We start from the raw sequence: 24,832 nt of genomic DNA on the forward strand, positions 1-24,832 counted from the left end.
ACTGCCCCAGACTCCAATTATAATTTTAAGGAACATGGTTAGGCACCAGTAGATTTTTAGAAATGGAGGTGACATAGGATTAGGGCTATTAAAGAATGAAATTAGGGAAATCTATTACACTCACACTGTAAAATTGCATGGTATGATCAAAGGTCCAGAAGAGAGGTGGGAAATTGTGTCTGCATGGAGCAGGTACTCCCTAGGGTGATTATGCAGGGTATCACCCCAGTTACAAACCAAGGGGTTCCAGCAAATTCCCACACTATTGTGAATACCAGTGAAATATACACTAAAACAAATGAGTACAGTAGGATTACAGGTTGAGAACAGATATTTTATTTTGCATTTCAGGAGCAGGGAGAAGGGCTATGATAGGCAAGAACAGTATTTGTTCATTATTCTAATCCCAGTTTCTAGGGGTAAGATGAATATTGGAAGGCCTAGGAACACATTGCAGGGGACAAACTCCTCTCCACTTTTGTCCCTTCATGATTGACCTCACAGCTGACTTGGTTTTTAGATTTCCATGCATCTTCTGTCAAAGTCAAGAAGCTGGTAGCCAAGTACTTGTTGCCCTGTTTGGAAGGCTTACTTGTCTCCACACCCTGGGTGATAGTTGTACCATCTGCTTTCCAGGTCACTGCCAAATCACCAGGGTAAAAGTCATTGATCATACACACAAGTGTGGCCTTGCTGGTCTTGAGCTCCTCAGGAGAAGGTGGAAACAAGGTGACTGAAGGGTGAGATGTGGGCTGACCTGCAGGGTGAAGAAAGAAAAAGTCAGAAGAAATCTTGGTTTCCCAATAGAAATCCTAGAGGTAGTATTAGCATATCCCAAGTTTAGTGACTGTATTTTAATGGAATACAGAAAGTGGGGTATATATTTCTTTCATATATTCCCTGTGTACCTAGGAATTATGTACTCCACATTTGTGCCACACTTCACTCGATTCTGACCTTCAACACAGACACCTAACCTTTATGTCCTTGCCCTTGTATCCTCTCTGCTTTTTATAGATGTCTACCATCTATCTGTCCCACTCTGAGGACAGTTCTGATGGAAAACCTCTGCTCAGACTAAACTTTATAGTTAGGCATTTATTTTCATCCAAATCATGGCCCCTGGGTCTGTGATTTCTGCTCAGCAAAGTATGTATCTGCTTGAACTGTTTCTAATTCTGCAGAATGAGACACGATTCCCCTTTCTGGATGTGGTGTTTTATTTTTAACCTCTGCTCAGACTAAACTTTATAGTTAGGCATTTATTTTCATCCAAATCATGGCCCCTGGGTCTGTGATTTCTGCTCAGCAAAGTATGTATCTGCTTGAACTGTTTCTAATTCTGCAGAATGAGACACGATTCCCCTTTCTGGATGTGGTGTTTTATTTTTATGCATCAAGACCAGATCTACATGAATACAGTTGCTCTGTTTTCTAAGCAGTGTCTTAGAGAGATCCAGGAACACAACTTCCCAGTCACATCTTCAGTCTCTCTTCTCTTGACTTCCTGTGTCCTGAGATCCCTTCCCTTTCTTGTTACTAAATTTCCTGAGTTCTAGATAGGTTACTGCTCTGTTCATTACTTTTCTGGAAGATTTGGAATCCTTTCTATCTCCTGCCTGTCTTATAAACTGGATCCTGAGTTGTAATGGCTAGTTTATCTGAACTCTGACAAGTTATTTACCACCTCTCTCTCTCTCTCTCTCTCTCTCTCTCTCTCTCTCTCTCTCTCTCTCTCTCTCTCTCTCTCTCTCTCTGACTCTGTTCTTCCTTCTCAATAAGATAACAATTTACTTTACCCTTCACAAATTTTACCAAAAAGATACACACTCATAGATAGTGGCACATTGAAGTACTTATCAGAGCAGTGGATACTGCAACAGAATGACAGACAGACCTTGAGAATTTATCTTTTTTGGCCCCCTGCCTACGAGATTAGACATAAAAGGTCACAGAGAACCATTTGAGGTGAGGCACAGAATCTAGAGAAGCAAGAGATTATGTACCTAGAGAGAAGCTGAAGCATGAAGTAGAATAGAGAATGAGAAATAGTCCAATGCAAAAATCATCTCAAACCTTGAAGATTACAGTAACAGAAGAAAAAAGGGTGACTTACCTAGGACGGTCAATTTGGTGCCTCCGCCGAACACCCAACACTGTGATATAGGCTCATGCAAAAACCATACATGCACCTTATCCTACACTTTCAGCTGTGATGTATGTAGTCCTTGATGATTCTGGGCATGTGATAATCTTTCTGGAAGATCTTTCTTCCCAGGATCCCATTTGTCTTCTGAGATATACTTGCCAGAAAGTCATCCATAAAATTTCCACACCCTTTTAAAAAGAAGCTCTTTACAGGGTAAGAATTAATAGAGAGGATCCCTTGGTGACAGCTCAAGGAAGCAAGCATGAAATCTATGCAAAGTCTTGGGACCATTAACTCAGTCTCTGCACCTTCTGCCTGGCAAAGAATGAAGAGAGGGGTCTGGGGCCCTGCAGAATACAACAGGTGGAGAACACACGCAACCATCGGCTTCAGACACATCTCATCTTCCTTCATGGGGTGAAATCTTTACCAATAATACATTACTAAACACTGTAGGGTCATGTCATGTAGTCATTTAATGACAACTTGACTATTATGTGACATGAAGAAATAATCAATAACTTCTTTTGAAGTTTGATATGATATCTGTACTTTCTCTTTGTAAACCCAGAAATATTATCATAGCTGACAAGATACAACTTCTGGAATGGGCTTTCTTAACATGATATAAGGGAGGAGTCTTATCAAAATCCAGGTGCAAGGATTGTTACAGGCTACTTGATGGAAATGTGGGAACATTCCTATTTCTGAGTTTCCTAATTTTTGTGTTCAATTTTGTCAGTGAAATCTTGAAACAAAGGGATGAGGAAGTGAGTCTCTGAACAATATCTGGGTCTGGATGAGTGTTGGCACTGCTCTCATCAAGGAATATTTCTGTGAGAGTACCGAGGATCTTTACTTCCAACTATTGGGCACAGACTTTATCATGCCATAGCAATGAAAAGCTGCCATGTGGCACAAATCCCACAGGTTCTTCCTAGTTCAGAAACGGGGATTTGGTGACCTGTGATTAAGCTTTATGTTGTCATCTGTCACTCTGCTTCATTGTTGAAGAATATTTCTAGCTATGAAGACTGTCATGTTGGACTGTCTGATCCACCAAAGTTCTGGATGCAGTCAGGGTTTATACAGATTATGAGCTATAGAGTCCCCATGTCTCAAACACAGTAAATATTTACTGACATGGACAGAGGCTGGACCACTCAAGGCTGCCAGCCAATTTCAAAGACTGTGGTTGATACTAAACTGAAGTACACACTGGTGTGCTTATGCACACTAGAGGATTTGGGACAGTAAAGACCTAAGTCTACCAAGGAACTGACATAAGTTTAACTCTCAGGTCACATACACTTTGTCTTCCTTGACCTCACCTGACATGACCTTGAATAGTCTAAAATTTGACTCTGAAATCACTTCCTTTGAAACATTATTTGGCACCCTTCTGGGATCATTTTGAATCCATTATTTCTCATTGGATGCTGTTATTTTGTTTGAGTGATTATCCCACCTCGTGCCCAAATATAGAGGGCTATCAATGTTTTGAATTATATAATAAAATTTACTAAGTTCATTGCAAGATTTTATACATTTGAGGACTTGCTATATAATATTAATTGTTTAGCCTGAAGCATGATAGTTTACCTGAGCTGTTTTCTAAATGAGTGTCCCTGCATGACAGGGATCAGACAACAGTGCAGAGCAAGGGAAATGTCACTTTTAGGGTGATACTCTCTGAATGTTTCCAAGGAAAACTAATTTCTCACTGGGAACCTGATCCCACCTCCCCACATTGCAGATTCAATGATTCAAAATTGAATATATAATGAGAACAAATGGACAAGGCAGTACCTCTGATTAACTAATGATCTTTTATTGAATATTCAGTGGGTAAAAGAGAAGCCTGGATTCCCTAGTATAGAGAAGAGACTCCATTCTGGGTCCCCTAGCTCCACACTTCCCAGGCTCAGGAGAAGTCTGGGCTCCTAGCTACATTGTCCAGGGGACAAACTCTTCTCCAAAACATCCCCTTCATGAGAAACTTTGCAGGAAACGCTCTTGTAAGATCTCCACTGGTCTGCTGTCAAACTTAGATAGCTGCTGGCCATGTAGTTTTTGTTTTCTTTGGTGGATTTTGTAGTCTGCACACCCTGGGTGATAGGCGCACCATCTGCCACCCAAGCCACTGTTACAGTACGCGGGGAGAAGTCGTTGATCAGACACACCAGTGTGGCTTTGTTTGTCTGGAGCTCCTCAGGTGAAGGTGGAAACACCGTGATTTTGGGAGAAGATTTGGGCTGACCTGTAAGAATAAAAGAGGGGAATTATTTCAAGAGACAAAATAAAAACTATCAAATCTCAGTGACTCTTCGTATTTGTCATCTTATTCACCTGCAACTTTCTCATCTGCCCCTTTGAGCCTCAGTGAATAGTCTTCTTAGTAGCCAAAAGTTTCCAGGATACCCTCCCAAGGTATATGAACTGGACTCCTCCTCTCTGTCCCCATCCCCCAACTATCAGTAGGTATGACTGTGTTCTCTCCACCCTATTGTTTATAATCTACTTTGGAATTTGTCCCATATCTGATCACCTTCCCTAGCCCAGCTGTCTCCTCTTTATTCTTGTGGTGGTCAGAGCTCTTTGGTGAATAAGCTACACTCCACCTTGCTCTGAAGATTGCATTTTAACTAAGTAAGGAGACCCATTCTTTGTCCCCAGCACCTAGAGGCACTGGGCCTCCTGTAATCTTGAACAGTAGGGTCTCCACGTTAATCTCCTCAGCATTTTCACTGACTGGTCTGATCCGTACAAAGAAGATCTGAGGCTACTCTAGGTTTTTAGCGACTCCTGCTTAGTTTGACCTGACCACTATATCCGTTACCCTGGCCATGTTCTGTAGGCTTTTTCTCCTCGGATGCAAGAGCATAACAGTCACTTGCTCACAGAAACAGTTTCCTTCCCTGAAGGTCAGAAAGTATTCTGAAACCCCCAGTTTGTCCCTCATTCCTGACCTCCTAAATTTTATATGCCATTTAAAGAATCTGACAATTTTAAAAAAAGAATCTGACAATGGGAACACAAGGCAGCATAACCCAGGATTAAGGGACTTTATAGACAGAATCCCAGCTAATCTTGAGGTGACCAGGATTTGGTTACCCTGCTAATAAATACTGTCTCTGTGTCTATAGGACCTCAGTAGCTCAGTAAATGGTCAGATAACTGAAGACAATTACAAACTTACTCCTTCACTATGCTTGCGTGTCTCCCACTTTGTTAATCTAAGACCCTGGGAAGCTGCCCTTACATATCTAGATCCAACCCTTCACACCCTAAGAAGATATTGTGGGCTCTGACAAAGTCCTAGTGCCCGTTCTTTGACCCAGTCCATGATTCCCAATGATTAATCTGTCTGAGAACAAGAATAGAGCCCTTGACTCTGATCAGACCCTAACTGAAGCCCATGAGATCACAACATATTTATTAGAATCTGAGGCCATCTGCTTCTGATCTGCTGGCCCTTCCTTCAGATTTCTCCTAATTGCCCATCTTCCCTAGTCACCATGAAGAAGGCTAAAAAATCAGTCCTTAAGTTAGGGGAGTGAAGATGAGAAGTTCTCAGAGAGAAAAAAACAGATCCTTCTAAGACAACACATGCTGGGCTGAATAGAAAGGAGAATTAAAGCCACTTACCTAGGACAGTGAGCTGGGTTCCACCGCCGAAAACATACCACAGTGACTGAGACTCAAACCAAAACCTGTGGGGCCAGCACCTGGGCCTGTTCTCTGGCAGCTGGGCTGGGTCAAAACATTAGCTGGCTCTAATGGGTGGAGCTGTGACCTCACTTGAGGATAGGTGGATGGTAATCCTTCCAAATGCTTGTGTTCTTCTCAGGCAGGGACTCCCATGGAGTTGCTTCCACACCATGTGTACCTGATATTACCAATCATGACAACAATATAGAAGATCCTAAAGAAATCTTGAGTGGAACATTATTTCAGGTGACTTTGTTGAGTGACATAAAGTACAGTTGTTTTAGCCTTATTTTACAGACTGAGATGCTGTTCCTCACGAATTTGTATAGTCCCAATTAGTCACCTTCTTTGGAACCAAGGACACAGGACCACTCTTGCCTTATGAAACTTCTCCAAAGAGAATTTCCTTCGATTTTCTACTTACAGAGATATAGCTCATGTGCACTTCATTCTTATGTGGTTTCTCAGAATACAGGATCTGTTCACCATTCTATTTATCCTTACACACACATACACACCTATCTTTGTATATACATACACCCAAGAACCCAAAGAATGACTACAAAGCACCCTCTATTTGTTTTTTTTTTATTTTGGAACATGAGTAGGCTACTCTGACTGTCACCTTCATAGTTTCCTAGAACTTCTTGCACAAAAGACAAAAATAACCTACTCTCAAACAATTCTATACTTCAACAGCGTCTCTTGTGTCTCAAAGAACCCTTTCTTTCCCATCATTTTCCTCTACTTTGTTTTTGAAACTTCCAACATTCTATTATCTTTCCTTTCCCTTTGATCAGCACACACTGTCCATTCTAAGACTATCATCAGCGTAGTGCCTGCCCTGTACTCTTTATGTTATTACTGAATATGACTTGCATTGTGCACTATGCAAAGCCACCCAGAAATCTGTGGTTGTCCTATTCTTTCTTTTTGCTACTAATTCAGGAATATTATTTCTTCATGAATGTTCTATAGGAACCTTTTTTTTTTTCAGGTGGAAGAACAGCAAGCTTTACTTTGCCAAGAGCTAAAGCCTTTTTTATTTTATTTTTTTTTAGTTGTTGCAAAAAAAATCCACCTCCTCCCCGTTTCCCATTTACCTCCCCCTCCTCGCACACATCGCCTCCTCCCCCCACTCCCCTATCCCTCCCCCCCCCCACTCCATTCCCCCTCCCTCTCGAGAATGAAGAACAGTCCAGATTCCCTGCCCTGCGGAAGGTCCAAGGTCCTCCCACTTCTATCCAGGACCAGGAAGGTGAGTTGATTCAATGAGATGAAAATATTCCTGGATGACTTCCATTTGGATGCTCTATAGAAACCTTAAATTCAATATTCCCCAACCAAATATTTCCCTGAAAATTGATCCTTTGTAATGCCTTTTGGCAATTTCTTTCTAGTATAGAGCTGGAAGTCATCCCGGAATATTTTCATCTCATTGAATCAACATAATTTTTGTTAGCCTACACAGTACAACATGCCACTAAAATATTCAAAACACAATGACTAACACCCAGCTCACATCAAAGACTCATGTTGACAAGAATCCTTAGGTTTTGTTGAAATTTTATCTCTCAGTTTTTAAATTAATAAAAAAACTTCATGAATATGTATGCTTATGGGCTTTCTCTGTGTAAATTTAGTGCCCTTAGAGACCAGAAGAAGGTGTCAGATATTCTGGAGCTAGGATTATTGGCCATTGTTATACACCCAATGTGGCTCCTGGAAACTAAACTTGGGTCTTCTGTCAGATTAGTACACTTCCTTAGTCACTGAGCCATCTCTTCAGCTCTCCAAGATTATTACTTTACAATAGAAGATTATTCAGTGTGTTGAGGCTGCCATTTTATTTTTTTCCTTCTTGTCCTCTACTGTCAATTCCATCAACATGACAATTGCCACTGGTTAAAGACTGGTACATACATAAGGTATTTTTAAATATATTACCAGCATAAACCTAACCCTTGTTTCTTAGTAAGAAAAGCAAACATTCTTCCTTTAATATTGGAAGGAAACTTCCCCAGTCAGTAATTTTTTTAAAAATTACATATTTTTATCCATACTTAAGGCATAACATTTGAGTCAGAAACAAGGACAAACTTCAAGTTATTCTTTCATCATTTACAATAGGTCACAGATTCTGGATAGTCAGATCTACTGAAATAGGCTTGGGGATACAAATTTTTGGTAAAATTCTAGTCAATCAACAGAGAAACCTGAAGGAATGAGTTAAGGAGTCATTGAACTAACATGAGAAGGAAGTGACTGAATGCAAAAGCAACTTATAAAGTCTACACATTTTTCTGATATATAAGTGACCATAATTTAGACATCCCAAAGGGATCCATTTATGACTCAGTAACATTATAGAAAATGCTCTAGAAATAAACAACATAGAATGTCATATAAACATGTTTTGCATTGTGAATAAACTACTTGGCTTTTTAACTTAGAGGTGAATTATCAGAGTATAATCTTGTTCCTTGATGAAAATGCTAAGTATTGTCAGATAATTTTCTTTTTAAATTAATTATATACTGCATCAAAATTGCAGTCATCACAAAAAAGTGGACTTCTTGAGAAACAGGGAGTTAATTATAAATCAAGCAGTAAGAGCAAGGGAGAATAGGAAAGGCTGGTTGGTACATGGTCCAACAAGACAGTGTTGGTCCTGATTAAATGAAGAAGGGTATAGGAGAGAAAAGTATGATATGAAGGGACATCTAACATTAAAGACCTTCTGAAACATCATGCGGAAACCTACTTCTAAAGAATTTCCATAAAATATGCACATATATGAAAGGAATTTAAATAGTTATCAGGTATTGTGGTGGTGGGGATAAGACAGCGTCCAAACTAGATATAGTATGCCTCAGAGTAAAATTCCCTGTACTAGTATTTTACTATATTTTGTTGAATCATTGGTGAAAGACCTCCTATCCCCTCTGCAACATTTCAGGTTTTTGCCAAAGCTATTGGTTCCTCTCTATAACCTGATGGTAAACTTTTATCACTAAAGTCAATGATATCTTATGCCATTGAACACAAGAAAGTTGAGTTGGTGCTTCATCTCTGTTGATTAGCACTCATTATATTGGAAGGTATGCTGCAAGATATCAGGGGGAAAAGATAATCACCAACATAACTTAATTACAAACAATATGGCATACAACAGCAACCTGCTTGTGATATATACTGATGCTATAGAGGTACAGATGCTATGGTAATACCAACTATCCTGGTTCGAATTAGCACTTACTCAATGAGATGAAATTCATATCTGGAATTACAAAGTGGCCAAGATCCTGAGGTTACATAGGTCGTGAGTCTAGGGGAAAATCTACTAGTATTATTTTGTTAAAGGAACAACAATAAAAGGAAGTTTTTGCAATTGATAACTACTGGCAAAGAGAAAATGAGTTTTCTCTCAGGGAGTGACAGTGAATATATCATTCACCCACAAAGCAAACCCCAGCAGCAGAATGTGGCATAAAGTTAACATCTATTAAAGTTCTTTTATTATTATTGAAACATAATTATAACAGTTCATTAAAATTACATTTCCAAAAAATCTAGAAACATCAGAAAATCTGTTCAAAATTACAACTGTAGCGCACTGAATGATTCTAATTTCATTCTTTTCATTATTTAAATATATTTTAATGATATTCTTTCCCCTACTCCAAATATTCTCAGATCCTCCCCACATCCTTACCTACCCAATTTTATGTTATTTTCTGCTTAAGAAAAAAATACAAAAACAAAAGCAAGTAAATAAACCATTAAGGCAAAAATACTACAACAAAAAAAGCATACAAAAAACATAAAGTTCATTTTGTGTTGACCAGTGGTTTTTGTATTTTGTTATTACTGTCATTAATAATAATGTTAAGCTCACCCTTCCTGCTTATACACATTTGGTTACAGTTTTCATTATGGTCCCTGCTTAGGAATAATTTGTAGAGTGGAATTGTACCATGAAGATATCAACATGTATTTTAAAACTCACTGCTATTCCTGAAATTGCTGTGAATTTATATTCTCTAGACATTCCTTAAGATTGCAAATTTCTTCCATGAAGTTCTGGTAATTCTTACTTTAAATCTGATCACTTTAATTCTCCCTCCTTAGGGATCTTGGACTTGGGATATTATAGGTGTTCCTTCCCATCTCCAGGCTGTGTTCTAGGCATCGTGTCTGTCCATTGACTTCTTTGGTCTCTACCTCTATCCTTGGTATGGGAGTTCCTTCTGTTTGTGTGTTGCTTTCATTGGTTAATGAATAAAGAAACTGCCTTGGCATAGCTGATAGGGTAGAACTTAGGTAGGCGGAGAAGACAGAACTGAATACTGGGAGGAAGAAAGCAGAGTCAGAGAGATGCCATGGATCCACAGCTGGAGGTAGATGCGCTGAAACTTTGCTGGTAGGCCACCACCTCATGGTGATAAACAGATTGATAGAAATGGGTTAAACTAATATGGAAGAGTTAGCCAATAAGAAGTTAGGGCTAATGGCCAAGTAGTGTTTTAATTAATATAGTTTCTGTCTGGTTATTTCAGATGTAAGCTAGCCGGGCGGCTGGGACAAACAAGCTGCCCCTCCTTGCAACACGTCCTCAAATATGACCATGCAGTTTGCTATTGGAACCACCTTTTCTAAGACACAATTCAATTTTGGTGGTCTCCTGTTGTACTGGGTGGTTTTGTGTCAACTTGACACCAGGTTGAGTCATCAGAAAGGATGGAACCTCAGTTGAGAAAATGCCTGTATGTTGTAGGGCATTTTCTCAATTAGTAATAAATGTGGGAGGACCCAGCCCATTGTGGGTGGAGCCTTCCTTGGAGTGGAGAGCCTAGGTTCTGAAAGAAAGCAGGCTGAGCAAGTCATGGGAAGCAAACCAGTAAACAGACCCCTCCATGGCCTCTGTATCAACTCCTGCCTCCAGCATCCTGCACTTTTGAGTTTCTGTCTGACTTACTTCAGTGATGAATAGCAATATAGAATATGAAATGAATAAACTCTTTGCTCTCCAATTTGCTCTTTGGCCATGGTGTTTGTTGCAGCAATAGAACCATAAGACACCTACATCAATCCTTCTGATGCCTTTCTCATACCTCAAACAAAGGTTAAAACTTTAGACCTTTTGATCCTCTGTCTCTTCCCAATAGCTCAGTTCTCTACTGAGTGCCCCATTCTTCCTATTTCAATTATTGTTGTACTCAAAAATGTGATGCTAGCACTATTTTTTCCTTTATTGCTCCTAAAGTGGACAGTGGGTCTTACTCTTCAACTGGAAAAAGTCCCTTTGGTTCAGATGCTATATTATACTCTATATTATCTCTGTATTATATACTCTATATTATCAGGCCTTAACCCCAGTAACTGTTTATGAACACCCTAGTGACTGAAATTTGTATCCTTGGGGCAGGGCAAGGCAAGCACTATTTCTTGCCTATAGCCTGTCTTTCCCAAAATATTAGACAGTAATGGTAATGTAACTACATGTTAGCGTACATGTCTATCGTGTGCCCTGCCTTGTGTTCCATATCTGTTACCTTTCTTCAGAAAGAAAAAAACATATTAATATAACATATTTTGGCAATTCTCAGATGGCGAATTCCTGGGGGTAATGGCACTGCCAAAAGATACAGTGACTGTTAAGAGCTCTGTGGCCCTTGGCACCTGCACTACATGCAGCCCAATGAATATAAATTTCTTCTGTATCAGTATTTCAAACCCATAGCTTGACAGAATCCATGGCTAGTAAATATAATGGTAGTGCCTAGCTCACAGGAAATAGGTGAAAGAAGATGGGCAAGAGGAAGATAGGAGAGAAATCACGAGGTTGAGTGGTGAGGGGAAAGAGGGGAAAGAAAAAGCAAGCAAGAAACAAGAGAGGAGAGGACAGATGAGGGGGGGGGGTCAGTGGAAGAAAAGAACAGAAACATCCTGTGCAGCAGCAGACACAACTCCTACTCTTATGTTGTGAACCTGTCTTTCTGTTATGTGGTTTCCTTTTGCTCAGAAGATTCAGATATATGAAATACTATCAGAAGTTGATGAGATATAAAACCAAGATTACTAATATTACAACATGATAGTAAAAACCAAAGTTATTGTAAACAAATCTACAATTAGCAAAAAGGCAACACTAAGCCAGCGTCTACCCATACATTACTCTCAGTCTGGTCCTTCTCATCCTCTCCAAGGTTACCACATTACCTCTTCTCTACTGGCCTTTCCCTGACTGAAGCTCACATACCTGTTCTCCAAGCTCTGAAGAATGAGTAACTGCTTCCTGCCCATGCTCCTAGGCCCACATCCTGCTCCAATGTGCTCTCAACTGGCTCAAAGCCTCATTTTTGAGAGCCACCTTCCCACTTGCTCAAGCTAGGCTTCATCTGTGGTCACGGCCACTGTTACCTCTGACCTAACTGGTGAACAAGATTTCTGAAGGGGATTCCACTGGATTGTTGGTGATGGCTGCCCAAGTGCACAGAGGTCCACATGGCTCATGGCCCCACCCTCAGCCTGCCCCTGCAGGCATTGTGGTTAATATTCTCTAGAGGTCTGTTTTGGGGTGTGTGGGGGTGGGTAAAAAACTGTCTTATTGTGGTCAGGATCCAGAGCTGAACTCCTGTCCTGCACAGCAGCCAGACTGGTCTTATCCCCAGGGACCTGGGTAGAACAAAGCTGACCAGCATGGTCTTCTGGTTCTCCATGGGATTCTCCAGAGGTCTGAGGCCTCTCTCAGGTGCCCAGAAGTTGCAGTGTGTTCACAGATGAGTCTTGAGAAGACAAGAGTCACTGAAAGCTTGAGCTCAGAGTCCTGGATTTCTCAAATCAGGCTCTAAGTGAGTACTCTCCATTCAGGTGAAGTATTATCAAGCCTTCATTGTATAGAATGACTCAATCTGTTCAGATACTGTCTGGCCCTCTCATGAATCAAACAAGAGTCCAGCAGACTGTGACTTTATAAAGCTCAGGGGAGCAGTAATAGTGAGATTATGCTGAATCTATAAGCTCCAGACCATTGTGTGATATTTTACTTGCTTGGGGATCAGAGGGAGGAGCTAGCCACTAGCTGTCCATAGAAGCTGGACAATGGTGCCACAAGCGTTTAATCCCAGCACTAGGTAGATAGAGCCTAGAAGTAATAAGGTGGGCTGGAGAAGGATCTTGGTCCTTTGGACAGAGGAAGTACACAGGTAAAAAGGAACTAGTGACTGCTCCCAGTTCTTTCATAGTCCAGGTTTTTAGCCCAATATCTGACTCCTGGTTTTTATTGGTTAAGATTAACTTGGTTAAGAGTTCACCAGACCTGTTTTCTTGTGTGAAATGGTATGGTGTTATACACAGGAGGATTGTGAGTGCTAATGACAGTTGGTATCTGCTGGTTCTATTCTGTTCTCTAGTGAACCAGGTTCTCTTGTTAGCTCTCCTCTGATTTTAGATTTCTGAGGAACTTTTCAGGAATCTTCTCACAAGGGTCCTTGTTCTGTAGGCATCAATGAGATTCCAAAGAAAATGAAGGCAGAATTTACTATTGCTCTAGGGGTTGGTACAAAGTGAGCTAGAATCCAAGAGGGAGCATGCTCCATAAAGTGTGAGCTCTCCCACCATCTAGAATTTTGTTCCCAGATCCTCAATGAACCAAGAGCTGGGATATGGTAGGCATTGCTGCTAGAGGATGTGGATCAGGATGTATTTTTGTTTGAATTCACATTTTAATCCCAGGAATATGATATATAGTTCAAAGGAAATAGTAACATTTTTACAATGGCTATGTGCCTTAGTCTATAAACCTGGGACATTACCTACTCTTCCTAATATGCAAATTAAAAAAATGATACTCTGGTAGATTCTCTAAATTTTGATGCCACAGAATTAAAAGGTGGCAGGAATGGGATTGTCCAATGATGGCACTTTTCCCTCATTCTAGGTGGCATGGCAATGCTTGGTACAAGGGAAAGCATAATGCCAAAAATTTGGTAGATAATAGATATTCAATTAAACATAGCTGAATCTGAGTTGACTGAATGGAACTTTCTTATGCTTTATTTTTCTTCTGGTGGCTTTTGGTTTATCCATATTTTTCTTCTCAAATGCCCCCAAATGCTGCCTACATCTGCAGTAATAAGGCTGTTTGTTCGTTTCCCAATTGCCCTGACTCAAAATAATCACATAGAAACTACATTATTTAAATCACTGCTTGGACAATTACTTAAGTGTGTTGCTAGCTAGAATTAACCCATTCTATTATTTTATATTTTGCCATGAGGCTAGAGACCTACCAGCAAGGTTCCAGCTGGCAGCTTGTGTCTTTCCCCTATGGTAGCTTCATGGCTTCTCTTGACTCCAACTGCTTTCTCCCAGCATTTAGTTTAGTTTTCCGCACCTAGCACTCCACTGCCCTATCACAAGCCAAGCCAGCTTCTTTATTCATTAACCACTAAAAGCAACACATAGACAGAAGAACTTCTCACACCATATATCCAAAGAGAAAAAGTCCCTATTTTTCCACTCCTAGAATGTCAGTGAGGATTTTCCCTCTTGCTTTACAAGTGCTTTTTCTACCACTAACAACTTTTGTAGTACAGGAGTCTTACCACAGGGCCTCATTATTAAATTCTAAACTACTGAGCTATCTCATAAACATTTATAGCAATTTTTGACAAAATTAATTAAACCTATTAATAAAATCTATGTGATATATCAACACTCATCTACAAATTACAATTATTAGACCAAGGTTATTGGCAAATCCACCAACATTTACTAATTTTTTGGCTTGGGAAGACTCAAAATCCCCTGTATAGAGTCAGGAACATGGTAAGTACACTAAACCATAGTCAACCGAGAGCCTGAAGTAAGAGCATCACCTGAGACAAGGATTTCAAAAACCATCATTGGTATCATAGAGATATTTCACCCCTTAAAAGTTTTTTAAAAAAAAGGTGCTGGACAGAATGTTCAGCAATTAAGAGTATATACTGCTCTTACAAAAGACCTGGGTTTGCTACATGAGACTGTTCAAAATCACCTGTACCTCCAGTTCAGAACATCTGACATCCTCTTCAGGTACTCACATGATTAACATACATACACTCAAGCTTATATACACATACCCTAAACATATCTACTCAAGTTCAGAGCTTCAATTCTCTGGGACCCTTGCTATATTTTCAGTTTGAATATTTTGTTTTAATAGTTTTAGCAAGGATGGCTCAGAAGATAGCAACATGAACTTCCAGACCTTGTAAGGAGTTTTTCCTCCAATTTTCAGACACACGGAAACTCCTTGTACTCCATGATGTGTTTGCTAGATATCAGTATATTTGTCTTCATAAAATTTAAAGACAAAAAAATAGCCCAGAGTTTCACTCATAAGCATTATGACTTCCAGGAAAAAGCTGTCCATGGTTCTCATCTTTCCAAAGGTCTTTAATAAAGGCATGATTATCTTTGTTCTGTATTTTACCTTTCTGAGGTTATTTTGAGTATGACCAAACAAGGTAGGTAATGACACAATATGAACATTGTGGAAAATATGGGGTCATCAAACTCAGCTGTGTAGATACCATCTCGTTCTTGTCTCATAGTCCATAGAATAGGTGTCAAAATGCTGATATTTGTATTGCTGGGACTGATAAGCTGGTTTTGGTGTCTAATCTGTATGTGCTTCCAGTTTCTCCAGAACTGAGGCAGTTTGCAAGAACAGAATGGTCCCAAATCTTTCACTGCTCCCCATAATGACAGTAATATTGGAAAAAATAAAATATAAACAACTCCCCATAATGAGGGTAACCAGGAATTAATGGGTTCATCTTTCTCCCAGATTAGTTTTCCAGGATCTCCAATCTATATACCGCCAATGTACAAAATTGCTTAGTCAGCTTCTGAGAGTCAGGCCTGGTGCTAAGGTCTAGATCACACCAATGAATGGCACACACACAGACACAGACACACCTGACTTTCTTGGTTCTGATCGGTTATGGGATGTAGGTGTCATCTCTGGCACTAAAGTGCCCTGTAATATCCCTGTTCTGTTTCTCCCCATTTTCCACAGTCCCTCTCCTGCCTCTGATATGAGACTCCTCTGATCCTGAATATGGGATTCTGTGTTTGCTCTGGTGAAACGTGGGACTGAAAATAGCCCATGCCAGTACTCTCATGTGGATGTGACTGTCTCATGGTGTAGAGCCCAGAATCTGGAGAGTCCCCTCAGAGGCAGTCCACCATCTTGGGAAAAGAAAGGAATGCCCCTAAATGAAGCAACTCTAATTGTTCTGCTCCAAGGTTTTGTAACCGTAATGGTCTTTGTGTAGGCATTTTACCACAGTCCACAAGCTACCTTCGCATGGGTAGCCACATATGTATTCAGAAAGGATTCTGGGACTTTCCACATCATATAGCTTAAGATTTGGCTGCCTAGACTGTACTTCTCTGGATTGAAATGGGTTGAGAGCTGAATCCATTCAAACCTACACAGAAGAATTCAGTCAAGTTGATCTAATTTTCAAGACATTTGTCACTTTTTCTTCTAGGTTAGCTAGGTGTCTCCTGCCTGGGAATATCTGTCCAACTCCAGTGCAACACAGGCGTCTCTGGTACCTGATGAAAAATCCCTAACAATTCTTCACCCAGAACTCTGAGAGCCTTTCCAGATATAGCACACTCCTCCTTGTATTCCCACTTTTCCTTTTCCTACTCATATTGCTCAAGTTCAAATATGTGTGTGTGTTTGTGCACGCTCACGTGTGTGTGTGTGTGTGTGTGTGTGTGTGTGTGTGTGAGAGAGAGAGAGAGAGAGAGAGAGAGAGAGAGAGAGAGAGAGAGAGAGAGAATAATTAGCAGAAGTTGGTTCTCTTCTACTGTGCAAGTCTCTGGGATGGAACTCAGGTCATCAGTCTGTCCAGAAAGCATCTTTACCCACTGAGCCATCTTGCTCATCCAAATCACCAAATTTTTTCATCTCACCTTTATTTCACCTTTTAGGAAAACTGGAGAAAAAAATGACAAAGTATCAGGGACATGAGAAGGGTTTTGAATATCTCTGAATTATCTAAAAGTTGGTTGGCTCCGTATATCCTAAGTGTGATGGCTAATCTTGGTTGTCAAATTGACTGTATAAGAAAGGGACCAAAATACATACTTTTAGGTAATCCTGTGGGGAATTTTTTTGATCTGATTATTTGAAACAGCATCCCATTCCCCTAAATCTGTGCCACCCCTGTTTATGCCAACCCAGAAAAAAAAATGGAAGAAGGAAACATTGGGTTTTAACTGTTCGACCACACTCTTGCTGATAAGTTTATTCCTCCAGTTGTTCATTAATTATGCATTAAAGAAACATCAGTGGGGTGCCAAAATGTGACAGTTACACAGTGAAGTAACCTCAAAGTGGGCACCAAAATTCATCAATGTCACACCAAGGAACTAGAAAGATAGATATTTCCTTCTGTTTGTGTGTTGCTGAATAAAGAAATTGCCTTGTCCTAGTTGAAAGGGCAGAACTTAGGTAGGCAGAAAAAACAGAACTGAATGCTGGGATGAAGAAGGGCAGAGTTAGAGAAGCCATGGATCCTCCGCCAGAGATGGATGCCAGTTAGATTCTCCAGTAAGCCACTGCCACATGGTGATATACAGATAGAAATGGAATAAACTAATATGTAAGAGTTAGCCAATAAGAAGTTAGAGCTAATGGCCAAGAAGTGTCTTAATTAAGACAGTTTCTGTGTGATTATTTCAGGTGTACGCTAGCTGGGTGACTGGGCTAAACAAGGGGCCCCCTACCCTACAACAATCAGTGCTCCAACACGGTCCCTAAATCCATGTAAAACCTGAAAGGGCTTAAAAACAAATTCTATCATATATATATATATGTGTGTGTGTGTGTGTGTGTGTGTGTGTGTGTGTATTGTTATTTTTTGTTATATATTCATAAGACTGTGTTTAAATTGCAACATTTCTCTGTTCTCTATCTTCCCTCCAAACCCTCCCATATAACCCTTTGTCTCTTCTTCAAATTCATAAAACTATTTTTGCAACAACTCTTACTGCATGCATATGTGTTCTGAAATGCAACCTGTTGAGTTCATATAATGCAACTTATATGTATGTCTTTGGTAATAACCATCTGGTACTGAACAACAAATTGGTCCAATCTTCCCTAGAGAAGGTTGTTTCTCCCATTCCTGTCTTTAGTTATCTATAGTTTTTTTATTGATTTTTATTGAACTCTATATTTTTTCTCTGCTCCCCTTCCTACCTCTCCTCTTCCCTTCAACCCTTTCCGAAAGTCCCCATATTCTCAATTTACTCAGGAGATCTTGTCTTTTTCTACTTTCCTTGTAGATTACATATATGTATGTCTTTCTTAGGGTTCTCATTGTTGTCTAGGTTCTCTGGGATTGTGATGTGGGTTTTCTTTGCTTTATGTTTAAAAACCACTTATGAGTGAGTACATGTGATAATTGTTTTCCTGTGTCTGGGTTACCTCACTCAAAATGATGTTTTCTAGCTCCATCCATTTGCCTGCAAAATTCAAGATGTAATTTTTTTCTGTTGTGTAGTACTCCATTGTGTAAATGTACCACATTTTCCTTATCCATTCTTCAGTCGCGGGGTATTTAGGTTGTTTCCAGGTTCTGGTTATGACAAACAGTGCTGCTATAAACAGTTGAGCACATGTCCCTGTGGCATGATTAAGCATCCTTTGGATATATACCTAAAAGTGGTATTACTGGGTCTTTGTTTGATTGCTTTTTGTCTTGTTTTGTTGTAAAGAGTTGAAAACACATGGACTTTTTTTGGTGGGGTTCAACATGTTCTTTGGTGTCCTCATTCAGCTTTTGTGGCCTTCTTATTCAGTTTATGTAGTCACGTTAGTGAGATTTTATGGGTGCAACTTCCAGTGTTACTAGAAGATAGAATCTTACTGCACAGTCCCTGATCTTCTTACTCTTATGATCTTTCCGCCCTTTTTTCCATAACAATTTCTGAGCCTTACATGTGGAAAATCTTGGAGATATATTAGTTAGAACTGTGCTCCCCAACTCTGCATTTTGATTTATTTTGATTTTCTGCAGTGGTCTTTCTGAGTTTCAAAATGAAGTTTCCTTAATGATGCATGAAGACTGTAGTTATTTGTAAATATAAAGATAAATGTTTTTAGGCATTATGCTGGTTAGTAAATTAATAGTTGTAGAATCTTCTCCAATAAATAGGATTTTTCTAACACTGAGTATTTGGCTAGGTTTTCAGTACCAGGCATGGTCTCCCTCTGAAGTCCAATACAAAGTTCTTGGTTACCGTCAAGATATGAGGCCCACTATAGTATTGTAAGTCTTAACTGTCATGCTGCTCTTGATGCGTGATATATTATAGCTTGGTGAGACTTGTTGTTACCTCTCTCTTTCAGAAGTTTATATGGTGCCTATGGTACCATAAAACCTAATCCTAAGGGACAGGCCATTCAGATCTGTTCCAGTTCAATGGTCTCCAGGCCCTGTTTCTGAAGGGCATGTGTCTTCAGCAATAAGTTCTTTTTTTTTTTTTTTTGGTTTTTTTTTTCGAGACAGGGTTTCTCTGTGGTTTTGGAGCCTGTCCTGGAACTAGCGCTGTAGACCAGGCTGGCCTCGAACTCACAGAGATCCGCCTGCCTCTGCCTCCCGAGTGCTGGGATTAAAGGCGTGCGCCACCACCGCCCGGCCCCAGCAATAAGTTCTTACCTTTCACCTCAATGGGGTAACCAGTAGTAATAGGCTACATGTTTTGGGAATCTCTTGGATAGCCATGGTTAACAACTCAAAACAAAAATGGGGCACCTTTTGTCTGATATTAAAGGTTTTATTAAGTATATTTTGTTTCTTGGAGGGAACATAGTAAGTCCAGTTAAGAAAAGTTCATTAAAACTAAATTTTTATACATTAAATTATAGGCATTGCAGGATTTTTAAGGAAAATAATAATAATAATAATAATAATAATAATAATAATATTTATGGCTTTTTCAGCCATCCATATTGTTATTTTAAATCTGCCCCTTATTCTCCTGTATTACCTCTCTCCCTTCCCTATGAATTCCCCCTTTTCCCTTTTCACCAGTCATTATCGGTTGTATACTGCCAATCACCTTTACCTACTTCCTATTTTCTTTTCCATTAATTAAAACTTTTCATTTATTTTGTGTACTGACCACAGTTTTTCTTCCTTCCACTTCTCCCGTTCCTTCTCGCCACCTCCCCTCTAGCCTCCCCCAATCCAATTTTTCCCCATTTCCTGTTTCCATTTAGAAAGAGGCAGACCTCCCCTGGGTATCAACAAAGAGTGGCACACCAAGTTGAGGCAGAACCAAGCTCCTCCCACTGCTTCAAGGCTGGGCAAAGCAACCCAGCAGAGAATATGTTCCCAAGAGTCAATGCTCCGGGGACAGTTCCTGATCCTACTGCTGAGATTCCCCACAAACTGACTAACATGTACAACTGTCACACCCACGTAGAGGGCCTAGTTCAGAGTCTGTGAGCTCCCACAAACTCAGGTGAGTTGTCTCTGTGAGTTCTCCCATTATGACCTTGATCCACTGGCTCATATAATACTTCCTCTTTCAGTTAAACAGTACTTCTGGAGTTTGGCCCAGTGATTGGCTGTGAATCTTCTTTTTGCACCTGCTTCTACCAGGCTGGCCTCGAACTCACAGAGATCCTCCAGCCCCTGCCTCCCAAGTGCTGGGATTAAAGGCGTGCACCACCACCACCCAGATAGATGAAGGTTCTTAAATGACAATTAGGATATTCACTTATCTAATTGCTGGAGGTCAGTTCAGGCATCCTTTCCACTATTGCTAGAATTCTTAGTTGAAGTCATCCTTGTGGAATCCTATGGTTTTCCCTGGTACCAAGTTTCTCCCTTACCCCGGAATGCTCCACTGCAATTAAGACATATCTTTTATTACTCTCCCTGTCCATTTTGCCCCCAACTTACACAACCAAATTGCTCATGTTCCCTTCCCAACAGTTCAGGCAGACTTCACTGACTCAAGTACAGTTCACCCCAGTCAGAAGAATAGTACCTTTGCTATGCTCTGTACCAACTCAAGTGAAAAATCCACTGATAGAGAGCAGACCACATCAGTCTGAAGAGCAGACTTCAGGGACTCAGGTGCAGACCACACTTATTGGAAGAACACAAACCACAGCAGTCAGGAAAATAAGCCACAGCAGGGAAAAAAAGAGGTTACTTCAGTCAGAAGAATCGTGACGTTCTGCTGTACCAAACACCAGGCTAACCATCAGAAGGCCAGCTCCCAACATATACAGAGATATAAACTATTAACACCTTTACATGCTTAATGAACTGTTGTTGAGGTGGCCTCTTACAATATATTTTTCAGATTATAATTGAATCATTTTCAACTGCCTTCCCATTCACTTATATTCCTAAGTACATTATACTCTGCTCAGTCTGTATAATGTTGCTTACACATATTTCATATTTAATGATGAATTAGTATGTACATCACCCCTCATACAAGAAGGTAAAAGTATATTCCTAAGTGACCAGGCAGAAAATAATAATATTGACACTCACTTAACTTGTATGGAATCCTTTAGAGCAAAACGAAAGCTTGCAAGTGAACAGTATGAGCCATCAATGTAGAGATTCAGTTGTTTTCTATTTCTTTCACAGATCAAGAGCCAAAAAATTGCAAACTTATGAAGTTTGGACAAAAGTATATATTTGTGTCTTTTATTCCTTCTGCTTCAATAACTCTCCCTTTGGTCACAACATTGTAGAGACTTGGGCTCTGTGAAAAATTTGAGATATTGTTGGAGATTTGCCCTCTCATAGGAACTGAGATGAGCCATTCCTGGACATGGAAATATTCTGAAAACCTTGAGGAGACACATGAATTTCTGCAACAGGGGAGGACCTGATGGGGGAGTGTCATATATCAATCTGTTGATTTCATTGGTTAAGCAATAAAGAAACTGCTAGGCCCATTTGATAGGCCCACCCTTAGGTGGGTGGAGTAAACAGAACAGAATGCTGGGAGAAAGAAGCTGAGTCAGGGAGTCACCGTGATTTTCCCATTCCAGGCAGATGCAAGTGAAGATCATTCCTGGTAAGCCAGCTCGTGGGCTACAGCAGATTATTAGAAATGGGCTAGTCCAGGTGCGAGAGCTAGCCTAGAAAAGGCTAGATAGAAATGGGCCAAGCGGTGTTTAAAAGAATACAGTTTCCGTGTAATTATTTCGGGTATAAAGCTAGCCAGGTGGTGGGAAGCAGCCCCCGCCACTCCTTATTACAATAAGGACCATTAGCAGTTTCATTTATTATATTATATTTATAAATACATAAGCAGTCTGCTTGAATTTAGTAACCTGAATGTTCTAAGGTAATGTGTCTCCATCCTTCCAGCACCATCATTTTTTTTTTATCTCACACGTATGTCCTATGGGTAGAAACAGGTCTCCTGAACCAAGATAGTCTAATTTACACACACACACACTTACACACACACACACACACACACACACACACACACACACACACACACGTACCATACTGTGCATGTGAACATCAGAGGATAATTTTTTGGGAGTAAGTTCTCCCATCAACCATGTGGATTCCAGAAATCATACTCATGTTGTAGACATGGTAGAAGGCACTTTTACCTGCTGAGCCCCCTCTAGGATATTTGTTCATTGCTTTTATGAAATGATTGTATAATAGAGACATCAGAGTTCCAGAAGGAATGTATTTCTCCAGAGACCTGAACAATGACTGCACTGTCTTCTATGTATGGCACTTAGGTAACTTCATGCTAAGGAATCATAAAATAAAATAGAGGCTATTGGCTACTGACTGACTTGGACTACCACAAATGAATGTGGAGGCCACAACAAGACTGTGTTGAGGAATTTTATGTAATAAAGAATTCTCTCTTGATCAACATTTAGTCACAATATATATAGTCCCAATTATAGGGCCTAGTGTAGCATCAGCATCAGGAGTAAAGATTTGCTTAATTCCATCTCACATGGTCAGTTCATGAATTATTATCAGCAAACATTTTTTTTCTGAATTTGAGAGAGTATAAAATCTGTAAAGAAGAAAATATAAGTTGTGAACAAACCTGTTTTTTCATATTTTGATAGAAGTATCTTGGGATATATATTTTCAAATAATTTTTTTATTCTTTATATCCCAGCATCATCTATGATATCTTTAACAACAGTTAACTACTCATTTTAGAATTTGGAATATATAATATTAAAGAGGGAAAATAGACACAATAAAGAAAATCTGTATTATGGTCCTTGAGGGAAATTAATACCTGGCCTCCACTCAAGTAAGACAGTGGCAACAGTTTCTACAGAGATGCTTGTTACAGTAGGTAGAGCATGGTTAATCTTGTTGGTTTTATTTAGGGATTATATGGCACATGGGAATATGTATGACCTTCATATTGACAAGTGTGGTTTGCAGTAGTATTTTTGTGAAATTTCATCTTTATTACCCAGACTGGAAACATCAGTATTTCTGTCTTTTAGAAATGAATTTTTTTTCAAGATGTGGAGAATGCATAAGACCGAACTCCCATTTTGTAGCTCACACCTAAGTGTTTCCTGTTGCATTGAACACTGTTCATTCCCAGTATGTATCTACCTCAATTCCATAACCAAGAGTACTGAATGTGTGAGAATGCTTTTCTGCTTTACAATAGGACAATTAATAATGAGAACCAGATGAGGCATTTATGTATTTACTCTATATTTACCATCACCTTCTGGATGTAGAGATGTTTTCAAGATCCTTGATATTCCATAGAATATCAATGAAGACCAAGGTAATTGGCCTTCATTATTTGGGTTCTTGAATAACTATTTTGAGAGAAAATTGAACTGCAGGGTGGCTTATAAACGGTGAGGACAAGGGAGTGGGAAGGAGGAAAAGTAACTCAAGGCTATCCCTTTTGAGGATATCCTAAATTGAGATACTTGGTACAAGAATATTGACTTCTTATCTTAATAAAATCATTAAACTAGACATTTCTGTGAAGGTCCTAAATACAGGGACACGAGTACAAACTGTACATTCCACTGAGAGTACCTCTAGCAGTTGCCAGATATGTAAGACTCAATGGATTGTTCTTATTTAACAGAGATCCCTTTGTACTCATTATTCTGAATTCTCTGTTCAATGTACTGGAGTGTCATGGAGTACCAGGTTTCTAGGACCAAGACCAGTTGAGTTCTTGAAGGAAGTAATCCATAGCATTTGCCCAGAGGAGTCTCACACATCACAGTAGGAAGTGTGGAGACCTGGAACATGTATGGATGTATCATTTATATTTCTCTTCATTTGTATTCCCTTTTCCTAATAATTCTTCATCTAAATAATCATCAGGACAGTGTATCCCTGACAGCTCTAAACCTACCTAATCCATTCACTAGAGAGCTTTCTAGAATACTAGAAGGAAAATTTCATCAGATATAGGTGAACTAGGCCCAAATATGTTCATGAGTTTATCTCTGGTCTTGCTGTGGCTACAGGAAGATGGTGCAAGCTGCAGAGAAAGGATTTGTGAGTCACTTCCCCATCTGTTTATATCACTGTGGGTTTATTATCATCACCATATGCTGAAAAACAGTAATAGTCAGCCTCATCCTCAGGCTGAGCTCTACTGATGGTCAAAGTGGCTGTTGTCCCTGAACTGGAACCAGAGAATCGGTCAGGAATCCCTGATGAGAGCTTATTATCTTCATATATGAGTCGCATAATGGAGTGGCCTGGCTTTTGCTGAAACCAATAAGCATATTTTTTTGGCAATTGATCCCCAGAGCAAGTGATTTCAATAGTCTCTCCTACAGCGACTGATAATGAAGATGGTTGGATCAGCTCATAGGAGGCCACAGAACCTGTTTAAAAAGAGAGAGAGTGGGGGAGAGAAGGTAGAGATGTCAAA

The 24,832-nt window shown here is 39.8% G+C and overlaps 2 protein-coding genes across 3 annotated transcripts in view; both read right to left on the reverse strand.

Annotated features, from left to right (window-relative positions):
* Positions 1-313: 313 nt before the first annotated feature.
* LOC142847901 (immunoglobulin lambda-1 light chain-like) overlaps positions 314-24,832 on the reverse strand; it is a 174,613-nt gene continuing 150,094 nt past the window's right edge. The window contains exons 2-4 of one of the 2 annotated variants that reach the window (XM_075969172.1): positions 24,486-24,785; positions 2,117-2,152; positions 314-757 (exon numbers count right to left, since the gene is read on the reverse strand). In XM_075969172.1, coding sequence (XP_075825287.1) covers positions 441-757; positions 2,117-2,152; positions 24,486-24,785 — 653 coding nt within the window. In that variant the 3' untranslated portion in view covers positions 314-440. The remainder of the gene's footprint in view (positions 758-2,116; positions 2,153-24,485; positions 24,786-24,832) is intronic. The other variant, XM_075969163.1, reaches the window with a different exon arrangement.
* LOC142847896 (immunoglobulin lambda-1 light chain-like) overlaps positions 3,960-24,832 on the reverse strand; it is a 270,740-nt gene continuing 249,867 nt past the window's right edge. Inside the window, exons 3-4 of the mRNA XM_075969149.1 lie at positions 5,798-5,832; positions 3,960-4,409 (exon numbers count right to left, since the gene is read on the reverse strand). Coding sequence (XP_075825264.1) covers positions 4,093-4,409; positions 5,798-5,832 — 352 coding nt within the window. The 3' untranslated portion in view covers positions 3,960-4,092. The remainder of the gene's footprint in view (positions 4,410-5,797; positions 5,833-24,832) is intronic.

The sequence above is a fragment of the Microtus pennsylvanicus genome, chromosome 1 (assembly GCF_037038515.1).
Source record: "Microtus pennsylvanicus isolate mMicPen1 chromosome 1, mMicPen1.hap1, whole genome shotgun sequence".
Lineage (NCBI taxonomy): Eukaryota > Metazoa > Chordata > Mammalia > Rodentia > Cricetidae > Microtus > Microtus pennsylvanicus.